Source organism: Oenanthe melanoleuca, chromosome 2, assembly GCF_029582105.1.
Source record: "Oenanthe melanoleuca isolate GR-GAL-2019-014 chromosome 2, OMel1.0, whole genome shotgun sequence".
Classification (NCBI taxonomy): domain Eukaryota; kingdom Metazoa; phylum Chordata; class Aves; order Passeriformes; family Muscicapidae; genus Oenanthe; species Oenanthe melanoleuca.
The window spans coordinates 1,811,417-1,830,798 of NC_079335.1; the positions used below are offsets into that span (position 1 = coordinate 1,811,417).

The following is a 19,382-nucleotide window of genomic DNA, read 5'->3' on the forward strand; positions in this document are numbered from 1 at the left end:
AAAAAATAAAATTATTTATCTCATTTGATTCCCAGCTTTCACCCAATCAAATTCCAGCTCTTGGCTCCAGTGCAGAGGATCAATTCCATGCCTGGAACACCCATCATGGAATAGATGAGTCAAGAACCCAAAGCACATAAAAATGGGGCAGACATGGGAAATGTTGGTTCCTGTGGAAGATGACCCAAAATGCAGTTGACTGAAGCTGTCTTGGACACCTGGGGATGCCTCAAAATGCCACCACAGCCCTTTCACACCGGCCTGGCAGGTTTCAGTGACAGCTCCTTTCATCACCCTGGATCTTAAAGTTCAATTAAAAAACACAAAATAAACACAGAACCTCCACAGTGCTCACAGAAGACAAACACAGCAGCTGCCACCTGCTTGTCTTCCTCAAACCCTGGCCAGAATATTCTGTGGCAAAGATTTTGGTTGTCTTTTGGTAAATATTTGTCCTGGCATGGCAGAGATCCTTATCAGAGCCAAGATTTACACCGAGGGCTCAGAGCTTGTCAGGGCCTGTGGGATCATGTGGTGCAGGGGACAATCCCGTTTTAGCTCCTGCATGTTGACTCCTCCTGTTATGAAACAAGATCAGGAGGGTTGGACTCGGACAAGGGGAAATTCCTATTTTCAGAGACAAAACAATGGCAGATGTGGGATTTGTCAGGGGTTGTTTCTTCCCAAATGTGGCTGCAGCCTGTGATCCCTTCCTTGAGGGGAACTGGAATTAATTATTTTTGGGAAACTCCAAGAGAATGCTGGATTTTTTTCCCTCTCTTTTCTTTTTTTTTTTTTTTTTTTTTTTCTTCCTATTCCCAAAGTACCCTTTTCATTGCCCTTTTCCCCTCAGATCTCCAACATCCCCATTCCTGGCTGTGGATGTGGCACCACCAGCCAACAAACCCTGTCCCTGGCTCCAAGGGGGATGATTCACATCCATAATTCCCTTTCCTCCACAGATGGGGTGGTTACATCCAAGTGGCTTCCAAGGAGCCAGGCACTGGCCAGGCTGGTGTCCCCATGGCTTGGGTGCCCTGTGTGATGACAGAACCTGGATCTGGCCTTTCCAGCAGGGGTGTGAATCACTGGAGGTTGACTCGGAGCTGTTTGATGTTTCTCCAAGCTGATGGGGCTGAAATATCCCTCAGGATTTTGGAGGCTGAGGGGATGTGAGGAAGTGGCTGCAGACCCGAGTTCCTCAAGGCTTGAGATCAACAGGAAGGTCAGAGCTGCTGAGTTGGATGGCACAGAACCAGGGAATGGTTTGGGAAGGGATGTTAAGGATGATCTCAGTCCAGCCCCAGCTGTGGGCAGGGGTGTCTCCCACCCATCACCTCATGGTGCTCCAAGATCCTTCCAGCCTGGCCTGGAACCTTCATCCCCTGGTATTCCATCCACACATCTGGGCTGCTCCTGTCCTTCCCAGCCTCTGTCACCTGCCATGGGAATGACCTGAGGAGCTGTGCCCTGTTGTTTGGAGCCAGCTGTGCCAGATGTGCTTTGGGAAAGGCAGGGACAGAGCAGCTGCCTGCAACAGACCTAATGGAAAAGAAAAAACGTCACACTCGGCTTTTCCTTTTTTCCCCACGTGTTTCTGAATCCCACAACCTCCCACTTCTGCTTCCCCACCAAACCCTGCTGCCATTGCAGGTGCAGGTGAAGCAGCCCAGCCTTCCCTGACCCTCCAAGGGAGGAGGAGAGCACACAGCCAGCTCAGCCTGGTGCTGCCTGGAGTCAGGCTGGGCCTCTTGCACCACCTGTGTGACTCAGGGAACGCCATCCCTGTCCTCCCCACCTTATCCACAGCCTCTCTTTTCCCTCCTGAGCTGAAACAGAGATTCCTCCCTGCACCACTGAGGGGAGCTGGGACTGGAGCCACCCTCCAGGCATTAAAAAGGGGACAAAGTGGGAAGCACTGACATTTAACCATCCCTGGATCTGGCTCCATCCCACCCCTGGGCTGAAACCACGCTTTGTCTGACTCCAGTTACACAAAAAGGCCTGGCCTTGCACAAGGCATTCCCAAAGTCTGGCACAAACACCCTCTGTGCCTGCCAAGCCCCCAAGTGGGTGAAGGTTCCTTTTTTCCTAAAACTTCCAGGCCCTGTTCGGTGCTCAGCTCCCTCTGTGGCACCCAGCAGGTGACACCCACCTGGCCCAGTTTCTGCTGCAGGGCTCACCCTGCTGCCCTCCCCTCACTCTGCTTTCCCACAGCCCTGGGAAATGGTTTTAACACCTCCCCCTGTGCTCTCCTGGCACCATCTGCACTCCCACTCCCTCAGTTTTCTTTGCCCTGGATTCTCTTCCAGATCTCTTCCCCCTCTTTGCTTGCAAAGGCTGATTCTGCTCCCTCCAGAGCTGTGCTGGTTGGAGCCCAGAGCCCTTGCAGTGGCCCTGGGCGTGACTGCAATGCCAACAGAGCCCAGAATAGCAGGATTTGGGACCTGGCCAGAGCCTGGGATGCCTCCCAGAGCCTTTCAGCCTCCTGCAGGGACACAGGGATAGGGGTCAGGTGATGCCCTCAGTGGGGTTAAACTGGGATTTGGGGCATCCTGCACTTCCCAGCCCCTTGAAGGGCTGTTTTTAGCACCTGAACGGGGTCTGCACATAAGAAAATGGACATTTTCCACACAGGAGGGACTTCCCTGCCATCCCATCCCATCCCATCCCATCCCATCCCATCCCATCCCATCCCATCCCATCCCATCCCATCCCATCCCATCCCATCCCATCCCATCCCATCCCATCCCATCCCATCCCATCCCATCCCATCCCATCCCATCCCATCCCACCCCTTTCCCTCACTCTGCCTGTGCTTCATTATTTCCCCCCCAAGCTTTGTGTGTTTGCCTTGAATTATTTTGCTTTGCACCAATATTTCTCTGCTCCCTCCCTCTCTCTTTCCACTTCTGTCTGAAATATTAATCTTGTTTATTATGATTATTATTATTAACCTCCCCTCTCTCTAATCTATTTAAAAGCTTTCTCACATTCTCACTTCCCACAGCCCATTTCTCACTTGACATTTTTTTTCTATTCAGCTGCACTTTGCTTTAACAGCCTCATTTATTTACTGCTCATTTATTTGTTTTAATTCCAAAGCTTTTCTTCTTTCTTGTTGTGGGCTGTGTTCAAGCTTTGCTCCCTCTTCCTGCTGAGGAGCTGCATTTTTCTGCTCCATTGGCTCCGAGATGAGCTGGATTTGGGGTGATAACTCATTCTCATTTTGGGATTTTTGATGGGGTGGAATGAAAGAAAGTTTCATGTTCCATTTTTCCAGCTGCCTGAGACAACCCTGGTGTTATACATTAAACAAACATGTGGATTAATTCCTGTTTTTTTCCCTCCCTGCTCCAGCAGATCCCGTTTCCTGCCTGGTATTTTTCATGCCTGGATTTATAAGGAATCTTGCTCAGAGAGAATGTTTTGGGTTTTTTTTTTATTTTCCCAGATTCTTTCTGAAATATTGTTGCTGCATTATGTGTCACATGGGCCTTTCTCATCCTCCCCGAAGGATGAAATCGTTCAAGATTGTTGCTCAAGGTCAGACCAGAGAACAGAATGGAAATCTTGTAAAACTGGGGGCTCAACCCCTCCACCCTCTGGACACTGAGACAGAATCACTGGGGGTTGAAGCTGCTGCTGCAAAAAAGGAGGAATTGGGCAAAGGACAAATGATTGGGAGCAAAAAATTCATAAAAGGAGTTGGGAATGGGTCCAGCTTCCCAGGATTTTGCAGGGCAAAGGAAGAGATTCTGAAGAGACTTCCCAGGTTCCCCAGGGAGGTAATCACAGTCCCAAGACTTCCAGAAGATCCTGGAAAAAGCCCTCAGGGGCATTTTTTGGGCTGTTCTGAGCAGGGCAGGAGTTGGCCTCGCTGATGCTTTTTAGGTCCCTCCCAATTCAAGGCACCCCGTGATTCTGTGATTAATTTGAGGAAAACAAAGAGCACCTGGATGTTCTTTCTTCTGTTTCCACGCCATTTGTGACCTTACAAACCTTGACCCTGAGCTCCCCTTGGCCATTTCTCTCTCCAAAGGGTCCTGCTAAGACTTTTGGACCAGGATTTCTTTTATTTCTCAGTCGTTTTCACTCCCATTTGTAGATTTTTAACTGCTGCAGGTGCCTCCAAGCACTTTGTGCCTCTCCTGCACCCCTGAGTCATTTGGCTTTTCTGCACCCTGAGTCAAGGGGTGTTGTGGGAGCAGAAGGAGGGAGCCCAGAAAGACTGGAAAGGTCATGGGGGACTGGAAAAACCTGACAGAGTCTGGAGCTGGTCTCCAGGGAGCAACAAACATTGTCACCTGGAAACCCTGCATGGTTCTGGAGGACAGAAGAACAAAACAAAACCATCAAACCCATCCCTGCCTGGGCTGGTGGAGCCTCTGAGTGACATCTCCAGGCAGGAACAGTGGGACAGGGGTGGAACAAGAGCATCTTTAAGGTCCATTCAGCCCAGATATTTTTATGATTCCATGACTGAAAGAATTTTGCATAAGTGAGATAATTCTCAGTGGCTCTGGACAGTCCAGAGAAATCTTTCCTTGCCTCATCTGCCACTTTGGGAGATACCAAGCTCCCATTCCACAGCAGAAAGGATGGAGGGTGCCAGCAAGCCAGACTCCAGATTTCATGGCTCAGCCCAAAAAGGGACTCCCATGTTAAATCACTCCCCAAATTAGCAATGCAGACAGCAGCAGGACTCGGAAAAAAAAGATTGGCTGAGAAGGAGAGGTAAGAAAACATCACTATCTGCAGCCTCTTAATAGGTTCCTACGCACAAACACACCCAGCCCTGATCACATCTTGGGTGCTGGCACTGCCCAAGCCTCAAATTATTGCAATCAAAGGAAGCCAGGCACGAGGTATAAAACCTTCCTGGGGTGCATCTTCCCTCACTGCTCAGCCTGAGGCACAAGGACCAGCCATGAAGGCTTTTCTGGTGGCCCTGCTGGCTGCAGCCCTGTGTGCCCAGCAAGGTAAGGAGCCCTGCAGGCTGGGAGAGCCAGGGGAGAGGATGGTGAGGGGAAAACAAGGAGATAAATGAGGGGCAGGAGGGGTTTGGCAGCTGTTGCTGCAGCTGCTGAGGTCTTGGTGTGGTGTTCAGGGTGAGAAATATTTCGTGTGGTTGAGTCCTGCAACCCAGACGAGATGAATTCTGGTTTCTCCAACCACTCAACAGCTGAAGACACGAGCTGAAAAATGCTGACAGGAACCAAGCAGGGCTCAGAGTTTTTCAGCCTTTGGTTGGATTTTTGCTCCTGAACGAGCTGTTGTGGATGAAAGCCTGGCTGCTCCTGGCACCACATCTCCTGCCAGCATTTCACTTCATTCCCCACAATTCCAATGAAGCAATGAGGCTGCTGGCAGATATTTGAAGTGCTCAGAGCTCTTTGCTCCTCAATTGCAAGTGCTGTTAAGTGCCTGGGAGAGTGTTTGGATAGGGATGCACAAAGCTCTGCTCTTGCCCTGTTAAAAAGGAGGTGCAGCCCTACCTGGATAATTGTGGGGGAATATCCAGTTGGGAAATCTTGGCTCTGGGCATGGATTTGCCAGCCTGAGGAGCACAATTTGCACTAAGGTTGTTTCTGGCTGCATTTGCAAAACTGCAGCTAATGGAGGGTGGAGGGCAGAGCAGGAAAGGCTTTAGAGCAGCTCTAATGGCTCGAGCTGTTATTGTTTCCTGGCTGGAAGGGATTTTCCTGGGATCATTTAGGGAATATCAGCCCTTTCAGTTGCTTTCAGGCACGTGCTGGGGACTTGGCTCCATCTGCAGCAGGAAGTGGTTTGGGAAATTTGGCAGAAAAGCAGAGCAGGGAGAGCTCCAGGATCTGTAAAATGCAATAATCCTCTCCAGGTATGGGTTTTGCTTTGCCTGCAAAGGGACAGGAACCTCCAGAGGAGAGGTGGGAGGCTGAAAATTCCCAAGTGATGGAGGAATAGTGAGAGATGAAAAGGAGAACTTAAACCCAGATTGCAACAAGGCTGATTTTACCTCCTGCCACCTTGCAACACCTGGCACTGGAGAAGAGCAGAGAATCAGCAAAAGATCAAATGGTTTGGATTGGAAAGGACCTTAAAGATCATCCTGTTCCATGGGCAGGCACACTTCCACTGTCCCAGGCTGTTCCAAATCTTGTACAACTCTCCTTAAAACATCTGGGAAGGTTTCAGAGCAACCCAGTCCTGTGCTGAGACACCCAGAGCTCCCCAGATCACAGAGGGGAAGCCTCTTTCTTCTCCGCCTTGGGATAGTTAGAGACTAAAAGGGCTCTCATTTCTCTTTTAAAACTGCTTCAGGAATTGCTTAACCAAATTTCATGGGCAGACTCGACCTCAGACAAGAGCTTGAATCAAGAACAAACTTTGAAGGGTCACTGGGAGGGGTTTCCTTCCTAAAAATAAGTCCAAGTTTGATTGGAAGGGGTGTTCTGTGGAAAAAAAAAAAAAAAAAAAAAAAAAGCCTTCCTGGGCTGAGAAAGGCAGGAAAAACAGAACCAGGGAAATCTCAGCCTCATGGAGACCCCTCACTGGTTTATAATTTTTGTTCCACCAAGAGCTCTTCACTGGGGGTGACAATGGAGCAGGATTTCCTGGGAGCAGCCCAGCTGCCTCTGTCACCCCTGCCCCAAAATGAGAAGCATTTCTTGGAATTTGGGCAGGAGGGAAACGATTTCCACCTTTTGTGTGAGTTGTGAATCCACCTCTGGGGGATGAGGAGGCACATCTGTGATCTAATGGCCAGCCTGGAAGTTTGACTCAATTTACTTCAGCTTTATCCAATAATATCCCAGTTTTTTTCTGGCTCAGGGGATAGACCTGGCTCAGCACAGAGGAAAAAATATCATGGAGAACACCCTGTTCCAGGTGCTGATAGGAGTAATCCATCCATTGTCCAGGGCAGCCTCTCCCAGGGAACTCCCTTCACTGTGGTGCCTCAGTAATTTGGCTGCCAGGGGCATCATTGGGCAATAATTAATTCATGTCTGGGCAGGGTTTTGCAGATGTAGGGTGAAAATAATTCAAATTGACCTCTAGAATTGGGCTGGTTCCTCCTCTCCTTACCAGGACTTTGCTTTTGGAGGTTGGTTTTCAACAAGGCCAATGTGGATGCTGGGGAAGAAAAAAAAAATCACCTGAAAATGCTGCTCAGGCTGAAAAAAATGTAAATTTAACCCCTTAAAATCTCCATCCCAGAAAGAAAACTTGGTTTGCTCTCTACATTTGTTTTCTCAGCTCCATTAATCAAACCCAAACTTATTTCTCTTGCTGGGAAAAGTTGTTCACACCAGACTTTTCACCTTGTATTTTCCAAGGCTTTTGGCACTTTTTTTTCCCCAGGAGGGAATTGCTGCCAATCACTAATCTGTGTCCTGGGTTTTTTGGTTTTTTTTTTCCAGCTTCCTCCTTGTTCTGCTACATCTGTGACAATGAACATTCCAACTGGAACTGCATGAAAACCTACAAGTGTGAGGACCATGAGAAGTTCTGCACGACCACGTACAGCACTGCTGGAATTGGTGAGTCCCAGAAACTGGGATTTTTTTTTTTTTTTCCTCTAGAGACACTGCTGGGCAACTTTTTTTTTTTTTTTTTAAGGGAATTGATGGTTTTGTTGGCAAGAAGTGATGATTTTGAGGTTTGTCTCAGTGTGATGAGTGTGAATCCCTCGGTGGTGCTTTGAGTTAGAAGGGATCTTTGGGATTTTCTCATTCCAGGGACACCTCCCACTATCCCAGCTTGCTCCAACCTGACTTTTGACACTTCCAGGGATGGAGCAGCCACAGTTTCTCTGGAAAACCTTGTGGAAAGGCTGGCTGGAACACCCAGATTTCAGGAGCATCCTCTGTAGTTCAATCTGAGATATTTTGGGGATGGAGAATAGAAAAGGGCTGGGTGCCAATAACAAGGTTTAAAAAGCTGGGAGTGCACTGGGATTGCTGGAAACCACAGAATCATTTAGGTTGGGAAAGACCTCCAAGATTTTGAGGCCAAACTTTATCTGGCCACCAGCTGGGCAACCAAATCAGAGATTTAGGCCAGTGTGGGCTTCAAGCAAAGACTTCCAAGTGTCCCACATTTGATCCGGGATTTGTGCATTCACACCCAGCCCTGGGAGCTTTTATTGTGGAAAAATTAAGGGAATTGCAAATCTCCCTCCTCTGGGGAGCTGTTCCAGGAGAATCCTAAACCCCAGCTGTCCTTTCTGCCCCTCCTCCCCCCAGGCAAGGACATGGGCTACCGCATCACCAAGAAATGCTCCGTGGACTGCCCGGAGACCAACGTGAATTTCGGGATGGCCGCCTACTCCACCAAGTGCTGCAAAACCTCCCTGTGCAACTTCAGTGGGGCCAACAGCATCCGGATCAGCTACCCCACGGTCCTGCTGGGCATGCTGGGGAGCCTCCTCTGCGTGCTCAGGGTGGGACTGTGAGCAGGGCTGGCAGAAAATGTCACCACAAGTGACATCTGGTTTATTCTGAGACGTCGCTTCACATCCTGTTTCCCCTCCACACCCTGTTGTTTTATATTAATTTTTTTTTCCCCCCTGGAAAAGCTCTTTTGATAGTGTGATAATTGTCAGAAAAAAAATAAAAATAAAGATTTGTGTTATTCTAGAGTGTGTTGTGTCCACACCAGAGCCAGCTTGAGAAATCAGCTCTGCCTCACATTGAATTCTTCTTTTTAGCACTTGGGTGTCATCTCCAGGCTGCCTTTCCTAATTTTCTTCCATCCTGCAACTCAAGACACTCCACAGAGCTACATGGGTCTCTCAGATCCCTCTCAGATAAGGAATGGTGTCAGTCTGGAAAGGTCAGAGATATTTGTGTTGTTCCCATTGCAAACAACAGTGGGAATTGTTTTGTAGGTGCTGAGACAGGACCAGGAATTTGGTCCTGCACTTGGATCTCTCTTTATTCAGGGAGACTGGATGAAACATCATTTAAAGGTAAAAAAAAAAAGAGGAGGAATAAAGAGCACAATCCAGTGGAATAAGGTGGGTTGTTCCAGGTTTAAAACAGGTAAAGGTCCCACCCCAAGGTGCTGGAGATGCCCAAGGTAAGGAAAACGCTGCTGGAATCTGTTCTCATGGAAAGGAGACCCTCGTGCCTGCTTGGAGATGCTGATGAGGGGCTGCTCCTGATTTTCCTGTAGGAAATGGGCAGGAAGAGCCTGGGGGAGGTGATGGTGACTGGGGAGGTCTCTGCTCTGCCCCTTTCCAGGGTTTCTGCTGCATTTCCAGGCTTGGGGATGGTGGGGATGGGATGGAGAGGAGCAGAATTAAAGCTGAAATAGGGAAATAGAATAATCTTGGGATAGAATAATCACTGAGTTTTGGGAGGGTTTTATATCAGCACCTGGAAAAAAGGCCCCAGCCCTGTTTTATTTGAGAGGAATCCTGTGCTGGATTTGGGGAAATTCTGTGCTGGATTTGAGGGGAATCCTTTGATGGATTTGAGAGGAATCTCTGCTGGATTTGAGAGCAATCCTGTGCTGGATTTGAGGGGAATCCTTTGATGGATTTGTGACCAATCCTGAGATGGATTTGAGAGGAATCCTGTGCTGGATTTGAGGGGAATCCTGTGATGGATTTGTGACCAATCCTGAGATGGATTTGGGAGGAATCCTGTGCTGGATTTGGGGGGAATCCTGTGCTGGATTTGAGGGAATCCTGTGACAGATTTGGGAGGAATCCTGTGCTGGATTTGGGGGGTATCCTGTGCTGGATTTGAGAGCAAGCCTGAGATGGATTTGAGGGAATCCTGTGCTGGCTTTAAAGGGAATCCTGTGCTGGATTTGAGGGAATCCTGTGCTGGATTTAAAGGGAATCCTGTGCTGGATTTGAGGGAATCCTGTGCTGGATTTGAGGGAATCCTGTGCTGGATTTAAAGGGAATCCTTTGATGGATTTGAAGGAATTCCTGCTCCTCCAGCACTACAAATTCCAGGTGTTTCCATGCAACAGGCAGAAACCACCGTGCTGGGTGAAGGTTGTAAAGATGGGATTAGGTTTAATCATCCCATAAAGATTTAATTTCTGGTCAGGAAGGCTGTTCTGGAATTTATTTCAATGGGATAACCGAAGGGGAAGTGTTGTAGAATTTCTGAGGGGAATATTTTCACAGAAACTTGGGGCTTTGCACACTTTTCCCATCACTTTATGTTAATCACAATCGTTTCTGAGACACTTCCCAAAGCTTTCAGCCAACTTGAAGCTCCCACATTTAGTAACAACATCTGAACTTCACAGCTACTTTTGCATTTCAGCACTTGTTTGATGAAAATCGCATTTTTCCCCTCAAAAGAAACAATTGTTTGCCCTTCTCATGTGAGGATTTCAACCAGGTTTAGAACAAGAAAAGCAAAACATTCTCCTCCTTTCCTTCTCCACTCCACTGTGTCAAGGGAAATAAATCTTTCCACCTCACCTTCCACTTTCACCTCCAGTTAAATCCCCTGTTACTCTACAAAATCATCCTGAATTTCATGAATTCCAAATTCTTGTAAACTGGGATTTTATTTTCTCCTTTGCCTCAGTTCTTCCCATGTTCTGTGTGTCCCTCCTGCCCTCCTTTCATTCTGTCACTTGGCCCTGTAGGGACAAAATATCAGAGGACCATATGGACCAGCTGGAGGATTTCAGGAGCATCTCATGGAAAATCTGTCAGGAATCCTGCAGTAAAAGCCTTTAAGAAATCCATTCTGTCCTCCTCCAAATCTCAGCAGCTTGCAGGAGACAGGAGATATTTTAGGGTTTGGCATAAATGAGATTTTGAGGGAAAAAAAAAAGCAGTGCCTGAGCTGCTATTTCTGAGCCTGTCAGGGGATACTGTTGGACATAAATCCCAACGTGGGCTGGCTCTGGAGTGGAGCAGCATCTCCTTGGGGTTGGAGCCCTCTGGGTAGGCCCCAGTAAACATGGATTTACCACTAAAAACTCATAAAATCTATTCTGGCTCGGGGAAAACAAATTATTTCGCAATATTTGGTGCTGGCATGGAGGGAGCTGTGCTCTCCTGCTGCCTTGAGGAGGCTGATGGAGCCAAACCTCGCCCTCCCCAGAGCTCTCCTGGGTAATTGCCACCTCTGCTCCAGCTGAGCTTCGTGCTCTGCCTGTTGGGAAAGCCAAAATTTCCTCACCTTACTCATGCAGGGCTCCAGAGGGACAGTGTTTACAAGTCCAGTTTGGAGGTGTTGGAAAAACTGAGATCACCTCAGGAACCTGGGGAGAGGATGGCTGGAGGTGGGTCAGGCTGGAAATTTGGAATATTCCATGGGGGATGGGAATCTGAGTGAGCTGGAGGAAAGGAAAAATGGGATGAAGCAGATGGAGAGCAGCAAGGGGCAGAGGATTTGGGGCAGCTCCTGCAGGATCCTGCTGGACCTTTCCTGGGATTGTGCCTCTGCTCCTGATGGCAAAAAGGCAACAGTGGGAGGGAAAAAAAACACCAATAGCAGCCCCCAAGGAGATGGGAAAGGTTCTGATTTTATTCAGGGAAATGGGATAAAGCGTGATTTAAAGGAAAAAAAAGAAAAAAAAAGGAGGAGTAAAGAGCACAACCTGAGAATCCAATGGAATAATCCTGTTTGGCATTTCACAAATTTTCTTTTCCTGAAGATTTAATGAGTTGAGATCATTGATCAGCCAACCCCTCCCTCTCCATGCTTTAATTGGTTTGTTTTTTTTTTCTCCCTGCCTTTTTCCTTTTTTTTTTTTTTTTTTTTTTTTTTTTTGGTGAATTTGTGAAAATATTTCCAGCTTGTTCCATGCCATGGGAGGGGGTGTTATTTCTATTTTTTTACTTAAATGGTCATTTTTCTTTGCTCTGTGGGATTTATTTTCTAATAAGATAACATTTTCTCCTCCTAAAACAAAAAAAAATCCTAGAAATGGATTAGATTTTGAACTTAAAAAGGAGACAGAAAATGATGCCTGGTCCCCTATGAAAAGCAATGGAAGGATTCTGCTTTTCTGATCTCACTGTCTTGACAATGCTGGGAGACATTTGGGAGAAGTTTCCATCCCAAATTCAATTTTAAATTTAAATTCCCTCCATTTCCATACGTGCAAGGACACAATCTTGAGATCTAGAGACCTGGAAAGTAAAACCTTCTTCTTTCACAGTGAAAATTGCTTTGTTTTTATGTTTTGTTTCCCCCCCTACACTCCTCCAAAATTAGAAACACTCGCAGAGTTCACGTCAGCTGGAGCAGCTGCGTTGTGAAACCACCAGGAAAAGGAGAACTTGTAGGGAAAACCACACCCCAGATTTCCAAAAAAACGCCCTTCTCCATCCACACACGCCCGGACACGCTGCTCCCTATTCTCCATCATCTGACACAGCAGCCTCTGGTTGTTATCTCTGGATCAAAGCAAACACTCCGGGGGTATAAAACCTGCCCTGCCCGAGCCCTGCTTGTTTTGGAGGCTCCCAGACCTGCCAGAGGATGAAGCTTTTCCTCCTGGTCCTGCTCGGCATCGCCCTGTGCACGGAGAGCGGTGAGTCCCGACAGGAGGGAGAGCACCGAGCCCTCCCAAAACTGGGGCACGGATCAGATATCCAGGATTTTGGACTGTGACATGGCTTTGATATTCCAAGATTTTGCACTGTGGCATGGCTTTGATAATTCCAATATTTTGCACTGGGGCATGGCTTTGATATTCAATATTTTGCAGTGTGGCATGGCTGAGATATTCCAATATTTTGCAGTGTGGCACGGCTGAGATATCCAAGATTTTGCACTGGGGCATGGCTTTGATATTCCAAGATTTTGCACTGTGTCATGGCTTTCATAATTCTAAGTTTTCAGTGTGGCATGGCTTTGATATTCCAAGATTTTGCACTATGACATGGCTTTGATTATTCCAAGATTTTGCAGTGTGGCATGGCTGAGATATCCAGGATTTTGCACTGGGGCATGGCTGAGATATTCCAAGATTTTGCACTATGGCATGGCTGAGATATTCCAAGATTTTTCAGTGTGACATGGCTTTGATATTCCAATATTTTGCACTGTGTCATGGCTTTGGTAATTCAAAGATTTTGCACTGTGGCATGGCTTTGATAATTCAAAGATTTTGCACTATGACATGGCTTTGATTATTCCAATATTTTGCAGTGTGTCATGGCTTTGGTAATTCCAAGATTTTGCACTGGGGCATGGCTGAGATATCCAAGATTTTGCACTGGGGCATGGCTTTGATAATTCAAAGATTTTGCACTGTGTCATGGCTTTAATATTCCAAGATTTTGCACTGTATCATGGCTTTGATATTCCAAGATTTTGCAGTGTGGCATGGCTTTGATAATTCCAAGATTTTGCAGTGTGGATTCCAAGATTTTGCTGAAGCATTGTGAAGGAGTTATTCCAGGAGAAGGGGACAAGGGGCTGAACCCCACCTGAAGCTGGGGGGATGATGAGGAGTGTGGCTGGGGGGGGGAGATTCCCACCTCAGATGATTCCTGCACACCCAGCCCAGCCCCTGGAATGGCTCAGTGGCAGCTGAGAGCCCTCCATGGGAACAGGGATATCCACGAGGGAAATCCAGGGCAAGGATGGGGAAATATGTGCAGCAAATATCTGGATTTGACACTAAAACCTGATTTATTTATTTATTTTTTAGTTGGTTGCGCCTCAAACCATCATTTCCTAAATTGACAGAGGTGGTTGAGCCACAGGAAGGATCAATTCTGGCTCCTTGTTGCTTCCAGGGGGAACTTTGCTGATCACAGAACCCCTAAGGTTGGAAAAGACATCCAAGATCGTGGAATTTGATCTATTAGGAAAAATTCCATCATGGGAAGGGTGGTGGAGCATCCAGGCTGCCCTGGGAAGTGGTGGGATCACATCCATGGAAGTGTTCAGAAAATAAATGTGTGTGGTGTTCAGAGCCAGGGTTTAGTGGTGGACTCGATGATCTTAGAGGTTTTTTTTCCATCTTTAATGATTCCATGATTCCCAGCTGATCCCAGAATGGGATGCAGAGTCACATTCTCATTCTGATAATTGTCTGGGGGATTTTTTGGGAGAGCACTGAGGAAGCTGCACCTCAATTTTCCTGGCTGGACTCTGCCAAGGACCATTCCTTGTGCTCTGGGTCAGGCAGGGAACAGAAGGTGCAGCCTGGAATTTCCCCCTCTTTTTTCCTCACCTTGGGGGGCTTTTGCCTGTTTGCAAACTGAATTTTTCCCTGTAGGATTTGACCTGCAAATTCATTCTGGTCCTGGACTAACAGACCTCTTTGGCTTAATTTGAGGATGGAAATATTCCTATTGATGGATTTCACAGGCTTGAAACTTGGAATTGTGCTCAAGCTGAGGATGTTAAGGCAAATAAAATAATTATTTTCCTGCAGCTTTACTCACAGTTGTTTAAAAGATCAAGGAATGAGAGAGCAGATTACTTGAGGAATGTTTCTCCTCAGTTTGAGCAGAGGTCTTGGTGGGTGTGGAGACATCCACAAGGTTTGCATCTGGAAGAAATAAAATTCCCCTCTCAGCCCTCGTTGCAAGATACCTCAAGAAATGAAGCAAAATTAAAGTGTTTTTCTGTAGCTTGACCAAAACTGTCCTCCCTGACTTCAGGGTGTGCCAGTTTAGGAGCCAATCCCAGAGTCCTGGTTTAATTGGTGAGTCAGAAATCTCTGGAGCACAGAGAGAGGTTGGAAAATTCACCCTTGGATGATGCCTCCCCCTTCTCCTGCCAGGGAGGCTCCCAGGGCAACTGGAGTCAGAAATCAGGAGCTCTGGGAGGTGGGGAAGAAACAAGATTTGGGCAGGTAACCAGCTCCACTGTTTGCTGCACCAGTTCAGGAAGTTTTACTGGGAAAGGGCTTGCATTAAAGATGCTGCATTTCTTAAGGATTAAAGTGAGCTCTGTGTCTGGAAAATCCAGTTTGGGGACTGAGTGTTTCTGTAAGGAAAGGGTGGTTCCCAGTGGGGTGGAGCTGAGATATTCCATATTAGATTCCATATTAGATTCCATATTAGATTCCATATTATATTCCATATTATATTCCACATTGTATTCCACATTGTATTCTATATTATATTCCATATTACATTCCAGATTATATTCCATATTACATTCCATATTACATTCCATATTGTATTCCATATTATATTCCTTATTATATTCCATATTATATTCCATATTATATTCCATATTGGATTCCATATTATATTCCAGATTATATTCCATATTATATTCCATATAACAAAATTTTGCACGAGAAAAGAGAATGAAGCCAAACACTTTGGACAGGGACAATCTAAAGGAGGGTCCCAGACTTGAAAAAATAAATTTGGGCCTTAAAGGTCAGGACAATATTGAAGGCAAGAGCCAGGTGGGACAAATGGAGCTTCTGGAGATGGGAATGACCACGATGGGAAGCAAATTGGAAAGGTGTGGGTATGAAGTCAAAGAGAGCTGGGTGCCAAGTCTGAGGCTTTTGGAATGACCATGGGAATGGTGGGAAGTGGGAGGAAGAGCAGGAACACGAGGGCTGTGGACCACAAGAGGAAAGGCCATGGGAAAGAAGGGGATGTTGGCTGGAGTGGGAAAAGCAGGCAGAGTTTCCACACAGGCAGAGGAAGAATAGAGACCCAAAAGGAAAACAGTGATCTTGTGGTCATGGGCTGAGCTGGAGCCAGATCTGGGCTGGCAGGACTTGTCCAAGGTCAAACAAGGGCGGTGGAGAGGTTGGGACATTGCTGACAAAGGCACAAAGAAAGCTGGGCAAGGCAGAGGAGTGAGGGAGATGAAAAGCAAGGAAGGCAAAGCTGCTGCAAGAATTAGCTGGGCTTCAACTGCCAGCAGCCAGGGATATTCCAGAATTGAGGATGAGTTTAATCCCTGGAGGGTGACACTGCAGCCAGATAAACAGATGAGGAGGAAATTCCCCTTATCAAAAGAATCCTTCCCCAAGGATCTCTCTGCTCTCAGTGATGCTTCAGTTGAGTGCCAGCTGTCCTCATTCACTGATTTCAGCAAAGCACTTTGCAGATGCAGAGTGTTCCAGATGTGCACGTTTTGTTAGCCAGGGATGGCTGGAAAAAGGAATCTGCTGCAGCCAAGGCAGGGATTTGCTGAGCCCGGACTTCTACAGATTCAAGATTTTCCTCCTGGCACAGGAGAGCTCTGAAAAATCAACCCAAATCATAGGAAGGTTTGGGTTGGAAGGGATCTTAACAAACCATCTTGTTCCAAGCCCCTGCCATGGGCAGGGACACCTTCCACTGTCCCAGGTTGCTCCAAACTTCATCCAGCCTGACCTTGGACACATCCAGGGATGAGCCAGCAACAGATTCCCTGGTCCAGAGCCTCCACACAAGAACCAGTGGCCAGGAAGTGAGGCTTGGAGGGGCCAGGTTGGAAAGAAAAGCACGCTGCAGGTGGTGGGAGACTGGGCTGCTCTTCCCAAAAACACAGTGGAGATGCCACATGTTTTAATGGATTCAAGGAAGAGTCAAGCAAATATCCAGAGGGAAGATCCCTGAGGGCTCCTAAACGAGCAAACCACAGCTGTGGCAGCAGTTTGAGCTTCATCTGCCTCCTGGGGAGTCCTTGGGGCCAGATTGAACCCAACCATGACATTTTTGCCTGTGGCCACCTGGCTTGACAGATCCTCCATCCATCCCCAGCTTTGTGCTCCTAAGGATATTCCTAGAGATAAATGATGGATGTTTTTGTGCTCCTAAGGATATTCCTAGAGGTGCCTGATGGATGTTTTTGTGCTTCTTTTGCAGCTTCCTCCCTGACCTGCTTCTCGTGCAAGGATGCAACTTCCAACATCCATTGTCTGGGCACCACCAAATGCGGGGAGAACGAGAAGTATTGTCTGACAACCTATTCCAGCTCAGGAACCGGTGAGTGTGGAGCTTTCCCGAGGCCCTGAGGACAAGGTGGGGCTCAGGTGGGGCTGACAGCTCATCCTCCTCCCAGCTGGAGGAATTAATGAGGATTTTAGCAAATCCTGGGAAGGTGGGAACACGGCACAGCCTGGGTCTGTTGCAACATATAAAACGTCTGATTAAACTCAATTAAAATGAAATGCTGCTGATTAAACACTCTGAGGAGACAGGGAGATGCTGGGATAAAAATAATTATTTTTATTATCCCTGCACAAACTCCTTGTGTCCATTCCAAGCTCAAGTTTATGCCCATGAAGTGGTAGAAATGGAAAGGGCTGGAAGGAGCAATCCCAAGGCACGGTGCCAACGTTTTGCAATCTCACATTGTACAAAAAAAGTCCCAAATTCTTGCCCTCAGCTGGCCCTGGAAACCGTGAAGGATTTGCAAAGCCTGGAGATGGTGTGCATAGGTCACACATACACAAATAATGATGGAATGTGACAAAACCCAAGGGAAAACCCAAGTGCAGAACAACAAATTCCCCGCGGGATTGCACAGCCAGGCAGGTGATTGAAACCTGCAATTCAAAAAAAAAAAAAATCCAAGGTGGAAAAACTGAACTTTCCCTGCTGTTTTCTCTCCCTCCCACTCCAGGCAGTGACAGGAGCCAGAGAATCACCAAGAAATGTTCTGCATTTTGCCCAACAATTGACCTGAACATCGGCATCGCCGGCGTGGCCACCAGCTGCTGCGAGTCCTCCTTGTGCAACATCAGTGGGGCCAGCAGTGTGAAAACCAGCTCCACCATCCTCACCCTGGGGGTCCTGGCCAGCCTTGCCTGCATCCTCAGGATGGGTTTTTGAGTTGGTTTTTTTTTTTTTTTTTGGTGGGGGAGGAAAATGAGCTGCTTGGCTTTGCATGGCACGGTTCAAGCTGCGGTCCGTCGGGTGGGGAGTGCTGCCCTGTCACCTCCTACCAGGAGGTATTTTTTTTGCTCTTTCCACGCTCTGATGACAACACCAAATGATGTTTTTGGAGAGAGAGAGGGCTAAAATGGAGCCCTGCACGTGCAGAATGGCCCCATGTGCTCACCATCTCTCCTTCTCCTGGCATTTATAACTCCGTGCATTTTTTTTTTGCCTTTCGTTTTAGCCCGGCCATTCTCTTGTGCCATTTTTTTTTTCCCCCCATTTTCCACTCAGTATAATTTTGCTCTGAGAAAGCCTTTAATATTCCAGTTGTTAAACAGCAACTGGGCACAATAAAGTGTTATTTTATCCTATTGTGTGGCTTTGTGGTGTGGCACACTGGGTGTAGCTGCTGGACGTATCCATGTTATGGGATAAAAGCGGAGGCGGAGGCAAGTTGAATGGGAATAATGCTGAAATATATTAAAATTACTTTGCATTCACTTCAGGAAGCCTCTCTCCAGATTTTATTTTTCTGCACTGGCAGGAATGGAGTTTTTGTGGCTCCATTTCGGAATAAACTGAATTCTATTTAAATTCCTTTCAATTCCTATCCTGGGGCAGCTGCCTGGAAGGAAACAGCTCTTGAGCTCTCCAGGAAACAGAAGGGACAAGGCAGGGCCTGACCGGAAGGGATCTGGAGCATTTTCTTTAAGATCTCCCAGTGGAAATTCCTTTAGAAGCATTAGGATTATTTAGAAGAGGGAGGAACATATCTTGCATGGTGCTTAAAGGAAAACTGTAGGAAAAGACAGATGGTTTCTGGAAAGAAACCTGGAATTTTTCAGACTCATCTGTGAAAAAATATTAACACTGCAAATAAATCTTGTCAAGTTAAAATTGAAAGGACTCATGACCCTGCTCTGACCTTCCTTGGGGACAATCTTAGGAATGAGAGGTTTTTGCTCACTCTGACCCTTCCAGAGAGGCTGAACTGCTTTCTCCTGGGATGAAGGAGCTCTCCACAAGGATCATCCCAAGGAAGATCTCCCAGGGAACAGCTCACCCAGCTGCTTTTCTCTCCCTAGACTCCTTGCACAGCTCCATGTGCTGCTCATTCTGATTGGAATTTTCTGGGGTTAGAGGAACAACAGCACTCAGGGAACAGCCACATCCTCGTTCTCTGCCTCAGCTTTGCAGAGGAAACGTGGGCTCACAGCTCCAGCTCATCCCAATCTGCTCTTCCCCCTTCCTCTTCATCTTCCTCCCATCCACATCCAACCCCAGCTCTGCATTCCCTGGTTGTTTTCTCTCCCAGATTTCCTCGTTGGCTTCTTCCTCCAGTCTCACTCTGGGTTTTTCCATCCTTGCCTCAACTCATTGTTTCCTCCTCGGTGTAAACACAAGATTGGCCAAGGATAATTTGATTTTGGCCATGAGTCTCTCCATTGTCCCCAGAGGATTTTATTGCCTCCTCCAGCTGAGCTGGTCCATCCATCTTCCCCATTTATTCTGCTCACCCCGTGTCCCTTCCTGCCAAATTCAGGGATATTCAAGTGACACAGACCCAAAAACCCCAAACCAGCTGATCCTGTCACCTTGGCTGGCCAAATTC

At 47.2% G+C, this 19,382-nt stretch overlaps 2 protein-coding genes across 2 annotated transcripts; both read left to right on the forward strand.

Moving 5' to 3' along the window:
• Positions 1 to 4,743: 4,743 nt before the first annotated feature.
• On the forward strand, positions 4,744 to 8,615 carry LOC130250242 (lymphocyte antigen 6E-like). Its single transcript, XM_056485697.1, has 3 exons — positions 4,744 to 4,982; positions 7,404 to 7,523; positions 8,229 to 8,615. Exons 1-3 carry the CDS (start codon positions 4,931 to 4,933, stop codon positions 8,435 to 8,437), a joined length of 381 nt encoding a protein of 126 aa, XP_056341672.1. The 5' UTR covers positions 4,744 to 4,930; the 3' UTR covers positions 8,438 to 8,615.
• A 3,128-nt stretch (positions 8,616 to 11,743) lies between these two features.
• Positions 11,744 to 18,141, forward strand: LOC130249829 (lymphocyte antigen 6E-like). The gene is made up of 3 exons (XM_056484934.1): positions 11,744 to 12,504; positions 16,754 to 16,873; positions 17,514 to 18,141. Exons 1-3 carry the CDS (start codon positions 12,453 to 12,455, stop codon positions 17,720 to 17,722), a joined length of 381 nt encoding a protein of 126 aa, XP_056340909.1. The 5' UTR covers positions 11,744 to 12,452; the 3' UTR covers positions 17,723 to 18,141.
• The last annotated feature ends 1,241 nt before the right edge of the window (positions 18,142 to 19,382 follow it).

Coding starts and splice junctions, on each gene's coding strand:
- LOC130250242 (XM_056485697.1), top strand. CDS start 4,931: ATGAAGGCTTTTCTGGTGGCCCTGCTGGCTGCAGCCCTGTGTGCCCAG. Junction 4,983..7,403: donor AGCCCTGTGTGCCCAGCAAG/GTAAGGAGCCCT, acceptor TTTTTTTTCCAG/CTTCCTCCTTGTTCTGCTAC. Junction 7,524..8,228: donor GTACAGCACTGCTGGAATTG/GTGAGTCCCAGA, acceptor TCCTCCCCCCAG/GCAAGGACATGGGCTACCGC.
- LOC130249829 (XM_056484934.1), top strand. CDS start 12,453: ATGAAGCTTTTCCTCCTGGTCCTGCTCGGCATCGCCCTGTGCACGGAG. Junction 12,505..16,753: donor CGCCCTGTGCACGGAGAGCG/GTGAGTCCCGAC, acceptor CTTCTTTTGCAG/CTTCCTCCCTGACCTGCTTC. Junction 16,874..17,513: donor CTATTCCAGCTCAGGAACCG/GTGAGTGTGGAG, acceptor CTCCCACTCCAG/GCAGTGACAGGAGCCAGAGA.